The sequence below is a fragment of the Apostichopus japonicus genome, chromosome 14, assembly GCF_037975245.1.
Source record: "Apostichopus japonicus isolate 1M-3 chromosome 14, ASM3797524v1, whole genome shotgun sequence".
Classification (NCBI taxonomy): domain Eukaryota; kingdom Metazoa; phylum Echinodermata; class Holothuroidea; order Aspidochirotida; family Stichopodidae; genus Apostichopus; species Apostichopus japonicus.
In genome coordinates, this window is record NC_092574.1 from 26952382 (window position 1) to 26961619 (window position 9238).

Below are 9238 nucleotides of genomic sequence, written 5' to 3' on the forward strand. Positions count from 1 at the left end.
AGTTTGGCCTTTGAGTTACTATTATGCTATTTGACATTTAATATTTTAAGTAAAATTGTAGGATGGAAATATTTCTTATAATAGTTTTGGCCATTTTGGAGGTTGGGACTCATTGACCTTAGACCTTTTATTGTCGTGATACAGAGGTTCCATAGGGCTTGCCAAGACATACACCATGTTTGAATATAAGGAGTCAACAAGCTTGTTAGCTTAGGAGAAATTTGAGACACTTTCACATAAATTTGGCCACCTATGAGCTTTGACCTGTTTGGAATATGTGACTCTTGGCTTTAAACATTACTTGATATGATATGAACTTTGAGAATCTGATATTCAATTATTCTACATGGGTTTGAAATGTTTCAGCCAACACACATCTTAATTCCTACTTCTGAATAAATGTTTAAATAACAAACTATTAAACTATTTAAGAATGGTTATTTAATGATATAAGACAACAAGTTCATATTACTGATATATACATGAAAAAAAAGACGACAAACTGTAAAGTACTCTTTAAGAATCTTCTCTCTCTCTTTTTATTTTTCTCTGAAAAAAATTGTGCAATTCTTCTCTGAACCTCTGCTTATATTTGTGCTATGACAAAGGTTATATGACGTAACATACATACAAAAAGTGAGTTGGATATAATAAATTAAAAGTACATGATTGGAAGGTTGTTACCTATAAGTGGTTTAATAACAAGGAGTACAAGGACATATACATGTATATTATATAAGTTGTATCAATAGGAATTACACAAAAACCACCTACAAGGAGTGGTGTCTTTTGTATTGTACAGTACCACATGCAACTTCCAACCAGATTCACCCATTTTCCTAAATCCATGTTCTCTACAAAGTTTATACAGTGTTTTTATTCTTCTTCTTCAAGAAACAAGATTTGGCCAGTAGTCAGTCTTAATATTTAATGACAATAGCAGATTCAGCCCTGATTTAGCTATGCAAAGAAGAGACTAGCCACATGCACTTTTCAACTATGTTCGCCAAAACAAAAACAAAAAACTTCAGGCACCAAATTTCCTTTTCTTAGAGGCAAAAGACTTTCTCATGAACTTAAACATTTGATGTGAAATGGCATAGGATCTACTTCACAATTTTATGAGCACAAAGATCTCTTTAAAACAATTGCAATGACGATACCCTTCACATTGATCCATGGCTTAGTTTGGTCTTTCTGCAAACATGCAACAATTTCACAATTTGTGTGCACTTTATGTGTGCAGGACAGAATTAGTTAAAGTTCACTGTATAAATGGCATAAATCAGGGTGCCTCAGGATACAAATACAGGTTTCCTTCCTTTACTTTATCAATCTGTTACATGAAGAACATGTTGACTACCTTAACATTATTGAAACTAAAATGTTTGCATCTCAAAGGATATTGGACAGCAAGAACAAATAAGACCTGTTAAAACAGCTGCATGCTTTTGTTTACTGCTAGATCTAGAGTAATATCAGATTCAAGACAGATAAAGGAAGAAATAAGCCTCAATAATTAGATATTATATATTAACTTTAACAGAGGTTGCAAACTCACAGGCCCACTGAGCACCGCTTTGGGACTCATGACCTTTTGACCTAAAAATGTGAATTAAAACTGGCTGATGTAAATATATTAAGAAAGTGTATTGATTACAGATGTATACACAACACAATTTTATAAAATACAATGGATATAGGTGAACACATATATATTAGTTATCAAATAGTACCTTTTGTTCAAACAGCTTAGAAATAATATAGCAAACACACACACAAAGTTAAACGTGATAAAATCTTCTACATATTGCATAATAAACAGGGAATAATAGGCCTATCCCTTCTAAAACACTCTCTCCTTCATTTAGCAGAGCAAGATAACGGCATTTTCATACTGAGTTTTATTGACCAAAGTGTACTAGTTGATGTAAAATTCATTACATCTAAATATTGCTTCAAATGAGGAAAAGTGAAAAATATTGTCATTTTCATATGGGATTTCATTTCACTAGTGAGTTTAATTTAAAAAATCATTTTAAAACTAAGAAAGGTATTGGGTAATTTTATTCAATTCATTCGCAAGAGATAACGCTTTGTGCGTAGTTGAAGAAATCCCTAGTGAAATCTAGAAATCTAGTGAGGTAATTATAACAAGTTTAGAGATGTTCTGGTACAGAAATGGTTTGTAAGTGTATAACAAGTTTAGAGATGTTCTGGTACAGAAATGGTTTGTAAGTTTATAACAAGTTTAGAGATGTTCTGGTACAGAAATGGTTTGTAAGTTTATAACAAGTTTAGAGATGTTCTGGTACAGAAATGGTTTGTAAGTTTATAACAAGTTTAGAGATGTTCTGGTACTGAAATGGTTTGTAAGTTTATGACAAGTTTAGAGATGTTCTGGTACAGAAATGGTTTGTAAGTTTATAACAAGTTTAGAGATGTTCTGGTACAGAAATGGTTTGTAAGTTTATAACAAGTTTAGAGATGTTCTGGTACAGAAATGGTTTGTAAGTTTATAACAAGTTTAGAGATGTTCTGGTACAGAAATGGTTTGTAAGTTTATAACAAGTTTAGAGATGTTCTGGTACAGAAATGGTTTGTAAGTTTATAACAAGTTTAGAGATGTTCTGGTACTGAAATGGTTTGTAAGTTTATAACAAGTTTAGAGATGTTCTGGTACAAAAATGGTTTGTAAGTTTGTAACAAGTTTAGAGATGTTCTGGTACTGAAATGGTTTGTAAGTTTATAACAAGTTTAGAGATGTTCTGGTACAGAAATGGTTTGTAAGTTTGTAACAAGTTTAGAGATGTTCTGGTTCTGAAATGGTTTGTAAGTTTATAACAAGTTTAGAGATGTTCTGGTACTGAAATGGTTTGTAAGTTTATGACAAGTTTAGAGATGTTCTGGTACTGAAATGGTTTGTAAGTTTATTCATAAAGGATGTAACAGATTTCTTAGATTATTATAAAGGTTTTATCTCTACTAAAGGATATATCCAGTGCATCAGATATTTCAAGAATTTTTCTATTTTATTTAAATAGGTTCTTCCTGCCCCCCCCCCCTCTCAAAAAGCACTTGTCCATCCTCACAGAAGAAGTCTAGCCAAACCTCTGTCTTGTACTCTCATGGTAACTGATTTTCATCCTCAACATTTATGACCAAAAGGCAAACAGAATCAATGTCTTCCTAAGATTTCCCTTCTTTTTCTTTATTGTATCACTACTGTCTAAGAATTAAATGCTGAAATGGCTGTTTCTCAGAAAAGTTGCGGCCACTTAAACAGCATTTCTAGCAGACATTTCTGTGTGACTGCACAGTTCCTTTCACTATTAAGAAGGTTTGTAATCATTTTTCTCCTAAAAAGAGCAAACCAGGAGGTTGTAAATGGGAAACAGCATGAACAAAATTTAATCTGTGTTGGACTATGAAATATAAATACGAAATATTTGCCAAAAGTTACACTTTAAATAATTACCATTGTAAATTAAAAGTTATCCAAGGGGGCTGAAATAGGGCTATGTGTTGTACCCATCTTCTTCCCTTGTTTGGCAAAATTGTCAAAGTGCTTCTCGGCCGCTTAGCCATAATCATTTATGACCTCTCAGCATCTCCTTCGGTCATCTCTTTAAACGTCAACCAGCCTCCTCATGATCAATTGTTCGGGTACCGTCCTCAAAAGGCACTTGAATCTTCTGTGGTATCTTGAACCAACTTGAATAATTCATACCAAATAATCTGTTTAACATTTGCTATTCCCATAAGAACTTCCTCTTGTCGTGAATGTTTCAATCTCAACTGCAAACCTTGCACTATTGCATGCCTCTTACTCTCATTGACGCAGATCACAAACGGAAAGCCAAACTTACGAGTATACTTATCGTTCAAGTCTGTGATGAGTTCAAGGTCATCCGAGGATAACGTTAGAAGACCTGCTCTTCTGCTTGGTTCGTTAATGTCTCTAAAACTATTACTGGATATGGCAAGTCTGGAGGGCAGATCAGGGTAGCATCTTAACAATCCTTCCTTACCTATTTCACAAGAAGAGAAATGAGCATTTGCAAAACATAGCTATATTAAGTCTGTATCAAATTGAAAGGTTTGAGAAAGTTTTGAAGGTTTGTTGATGAAAAATTTCAATTTTGGACACCACAAGAGGATGGCAGGGAGAGTAATTCTATTTGTAAAACCATCATTAAACCTGATTCGTGGCATGGAGTCAAATTTGTCTGTATTTTTGGTATTCCAATGGTGTCGAGAGATAGGGTGACTCAGTTTCGCTTCATTCTTTAAATTCCCCTGGATGAGGAAGCTATAAACAGCTTAGTGGCTTTTAAAATGGTCATACAACCACCCAGTCAGTGCATAAGTTTTATGATTTACATGGAGTGTACGACACACCCTGTTTCAGCCTTTGTAATTTTGTGTTAATACGATTTACTTTCTCATAACTTCCTACATGGGTGAGACACTTTCATCCAAAAAGCTTTTCATTTGACTTCTAATACTTGACACTTGTGTACACTTGACACAACTTTAGTAGTAGTATGCTAAATGGAGACTCACCCTGAAAAGGAAGATGATCCAGAAACTTACAGAGAGTTGCGTGTAAATCCCTTACGCTACAGAATGGTCTATCAGACCAGGCTGCTAATGGTATCATGGGAGTCTTAGCAACAACATTTGCCAGATAGTCACCAAACTCTTTGTAGCCTAAATTGTTGATGTCTTCAAGAGATTTCACTTTAGCCATGGCAACAATTCCCCTATATGCACAAAGAAAGAAAGACAGAAACACCAACATATAGTACTGAAACAGCACAAGCATAATATATTCAAAATTGAGCAGCAAGCATACAGTTTAACTAGATTCACCGGCATGAACTGAGTTTATTAAACTCAAACTGGATTGATCATTCCAAGGTTTACTGGTAATAGTTTCCTTTAGGTACAAATTAATGTTTGACTGAAAGTTTGTTTTTGCACCATCAGCAACCAGAGCTGAGAAGATATTAATACAACTTACAAAATCATACTGTACAATACCACTATCCCTGTTTTGTTGTACTTAGCAAATTTGCAAACAAGAGATTATGTTCTTGAATCAATGTTCTTGAATCTTGAATCCAAAGAAACATAATGTTGCATCAACTTTGAGTAAATCTGAAGCTTAATAAAAGACATTGGAACCAAGAGACATTTTTCCCATGACATGTACTTTTTTCAAAATATTCCTTCAATACTTGAATGTTTAAGACAGCAGGTTTGAGTAGTGCCAAGAAACCTCCCATAAGCAAGACTTACCTGTACCTTCAAAATACATGCAAGGATACAAGCCGTGGTTCAGTACATTCATGAAATATAAATTATCATTTCTAAAAATTGACTCCACAAACTTACAAATTACAGTACAAAAGTAATGATTTCCAAAAAGCCATTTTTGTACCTAAATCGTTGCTTTAGGCATACTGTACTTATTCATTGTTAAGTAGGCTACTTAAAAAATATATTTGCTACCTACTGTTACTATGAAGTATACAACATATCACCAACTTTGTATAATTTTGTAAGCCTACTATAGAGGCAAAAACTGCATCATTGAAGTTTAAGAAAACTAGGAAAGGGAAATTCCAAAGATTTTTCAAAACAATTAGGAAACAATTTAGATACGGTACCTTTAAATTATACCCCCTTGATATTGGGTATGAATATTATATTTGTATAATTTCTGAAAGCTTTATGGATAATGTTTCAGACATTTCATGTTAACCTACATTATAGCCTACCAAGCACTGAAGATGAGGTGCAATGAATTTAGCACGCAAACTCTTGTCATACATTCTCAGTTTAACTTTAAAGGCATTGAAGACTCGCCCAAACAGCGTGCGGCCATCTGGAAAAAGTTAACTTTCCATTGCTTGCAAGTGACGTTTTGTTTGTGTTGCTACAAAATGCAGACAGTAATGAAACATGATACCTTGTTATCTTTAGCTGGACCTGAGATGTCGGTTGCTGTATTGTTTGTACCAGAGCCAAATATACGACTCTGGTTTGTACACTGTGCTGTGGGTTTTGACTGCAGCTGTATGTACTGACTATACACTAGTGTCTATGTGCTGATGGTAGCAAGCTGTGTGTGTGTATTTTCTGGGATAGATGGTGGTGTCTAACACTTCTGTTACAACTCATTCGAAACTAGGTCAGATTACCGGCATTAGGTGTTTCTTTTTGCGCCAGTCTTCACACCCTTTAATTGTATCTTTTACTGACATTACTGTGTTCTCACAATCTCTGTAACCATTTCATTGTTTCAAGTTTACAAGATGTTTTAGGAATAAGATATGGCTCAATATGTGAACATTTAGGTTTACGGACATGCTATCATGATGTAAACAACAATGGCTTATCTGACTAAATTATGGCCTACACTAGCCGTATACTGGCATAGGACTAAGGTAGGTCTTGACTAAATTGAGGCCTACGCTATAGTAGTAGGCTGGCCTAAGTTAGCTTATCATCATGGCACAATGAAGTTACGAATTACGGCCTGGTAATGAATAAACTAATCCACTCCTAAGTAAGGCCGATATCTAACAATATGACTGATTAAAAAACCATTATATAAAACCCAACCTACAGCACAATTACCACGAATAGGCAAAACTCGTATCGCCAGGCCGAAACTGGGAAATTACAGTCATGAGTAACACTAACAGCTATCGACTTTTACATTGTGTGTCTACGTGACTGATCTACACTAGTTTACGTACGTACCAGGGCACAGATATCATCGGAACGGTCCCAAAGGACTTGAAACCAAGTGACCATTTTGCCGCATCGAAGTAAGCTAATTTTAGAAAATTTCGTATCCAGTTAGTAGTTGGGGTGTTACTGTGGATATAAGTACTTTGATGCTGTTGAGATTGGGCTAGGTGGGAAAGAGGGTATGGAAAGACCGAGGAAGATGCGGAAAAGGTTTGGAAGGGAAAGGAATGGGTTTGGACGGGTGTAAGGCCGGGCGTGTCAGAGTTTTTGGATGGATCCTTACTCGCTATTCAACACTGACATGTTAGCTATACTCAAGGGCGTAGGAACCGGGGGGGGGGGGAGCTGTAAAAAATAAAGAGGGGCGGAAGTATCATTCCGCCCCCCCCCCTGCTTCGCAAGTCAGAAAACCCCTTTTTCATTTCCAAATGCGAAAAAAATCTCATTTGGAGCACCAACTTGCATATAAGGCCAGGTGAAAATGCAAAATTATATACAAAAAGGAGTGGGTGGGTTGAAGTGTGCTATATTGCACCAAATTGCATCTGAGGCCACCTAGAAATGCAAATAAAAAGCAAAAGGGAAGGAGGACACCCCCTCCCCTTAGACCCCTCCCCCAGACCGGCCATCAGTCTTCAGCCCCCCACTCAAAAGTACCTTCCTACGCCACTGGCTATACTGTTGACAGTGGCGTAACCAGCGGGGGAGGGTACAAAGGGATACCCAATCAAATGTCTTGCACCCCCACTTGCTCCGAAAATGACATTGGTGATCCAAAGAAATGGACGAAATTTACCAGTGCATTTATAGGTCTTAGATCTGTATAGACCCCGACTATAGCACGTTATCATGGCAGAGTTTCTTGAGATTACGTTATCGACCTGCCTTGGTCGTATGTCGTAACATCACCTCTTTTCACTCATTGGTCTGCAACGCTTGCCACATATTTTTCTTGCATGAGGTTCTTTGTGTGAACGCTGTGTGATTATAACTACATTATAGACATAGGACATACTTCCACACAGTGTTTACACAAAGAGCCTAATGGTGTTAAGAAGCTATACAGGCAAATTGTAGAGCATGAGGTTGATTTACGAACGTGGCAGGTCGATTACGTAATCACAAAACTTTCCTAGCTATAGCGTGCTATAATTGGAGCAGGGAGTTGTTATTAACTCCCTGGTTTAACCAGTTCGCGGTTGACGTTAATTCGTAATTGATGGGTATTCTCAATCTATACCAGCCAATTGCGTCTCAAGTTAAATATTATCCTTTTCATTTTGCTTTCTGTCTTCGCCATTCGCCCCCCCCCCCCTTCGCCACAAACTCTACCCTACGAGATAACCAGCTACCATGCTACTTGTATCTTGTATCAGGGAGATAACAACTCCCTGCTTGTATTTTGTGTATGTTTATAACCTTATACCATTGCTTTATCATCCGAAACTAATCCGATATAAGTTGTTATTGGAAGCTGCAGCATGATATATTACGTAATTTCAAGATGGCACAGGTGAATTCACACAGAATGATCATTCGTTAGAATATGCCTAACCGAAATATTGTTTCCAACGACTTTACAGATTTCAGTCGATTAATGTAATAAAACCAATGGACTATGGCCCTGGACAAACACTTTTGTAAAGGCTGAATGAATGAAGCCTAATTCGATGAAACTGACATTCATATACACATTTATTTAAACCATAGTTAGAGTAAATCATAGACAATGGGATAGCTTAAAATGTACTGATGAAAGAATAGTACAGAAAAAAAGACGACAAAACAATTGAAAAGACGAAAAAATGAACCTAATTGTCAAAATCCCATCGCTATACCATGTATTCTAATTTTTAAGTTTATCCAAATTCTAAATTAGATTGGGCCAATTAAAAGTATTACTGAAACCAGAATGAAAACGCATTGAGGTTTCGATGGCTTCATTGCACTAGACTTCTGCTTGTCAACCAGAAACAGCTGTTACAATATTAATTAATGTCCCGAACCACTATGTTGATGTACAATTACACTAAGGCATGGTAAACCCAGGTCAGTCTATTGTACGTGGCAATACACACCTCCACCAAAAACAATACGATTATTGTACTCAATGTGATGCATCCACACACCAAATATTAGAATTATCAACGATTCCCATCGTTAGATTTCATGTAAAAGGCTTTTCAAAGTTTGACCTCTGGTGACCTCAAATGACATTTGACAAGCAACAGGATTCTTGTACACAGTATGGCAAATCTGTAATATTCGTGATGATAATTATACAAGAGATGACTCAAAGAGGAGTTGTTATAGATTTGACTTCTGTATTCAGAGTGTCTCATTATACACACTCTTAACTACTTCTACTAACATGCGTCATATACAAACATTCCAAAGAGTGACCACAGCCCCATGCTTTTTAGGGTAGGTTGGTGGTTACAACAGGACATATTGTGGTTGCTAAAGGGTGGTG

General features: G+C 36.2%; 1 protein-coding gene across 2 annotated transcripts; it reads right to left on the reverse strand.

Moving 5' to 3' along the window:
• Positions 1–510: 510 nt before the first annotated feature.
• LOC139980381 (2-oxo-4-hydroxy-4-carboxy-5-ureidoimidazoline decarboxylase-like) lies at positions 511–6773 on the reverse strand. 2 transcript variants are annotated; one of them, XM_071992021.1, is made up of 3 exons: positions 6649–6759; positions 4567–4766; positions 511–4031 (listed from the first exon to the last, which is right to left on the reverse strand). In XM_071992021.1, the coding sequence occupies exons 1-3, from the start codon at positions 6699–6701 to the stop codon at positions 3676–3678; spliced, it is 609 nt and encodes a 202-aa protein (XP_071848122.1). In that variant the 5' UTR covers positions 6702–6759; the 3' UTR covers positions 511–3675. The 2 variants fall into 2 exon arrangements, with proteins under 2 accessions (XP_071848122.1, XP_071848123.1); XM_071992022.1 differs by having other exon boundaries at positions 3218–4031; positions 6638–6773.
• Between the last annotated feature and the right edge of the window lie 2465 nt (positions 6774–9238).

Coding starts and splice junctions, on each gene's coding strand:
- LOC139980381 (XM_071992021.1), bottom strand. CDS start 6,701: ATGACTGTAATTTCCCAGTTTCGGCCTGGCGATACGAGTTTTGCCTAT. Junction 4,767..6,648: donor ACGAGTTTTGCCTATTCGTG/GTAATTGTGCTG, acceptor TTGTGCATATAG/GGGAATTGTTGCCATGGCTA. Junction 4,032..4,566: donor GGATCATCTTCCTTTTCAGG/GTGAGTCTCCAT, acceptor CTTGTGAAATAG/GTAAGGAAGGATTGTTAAGA.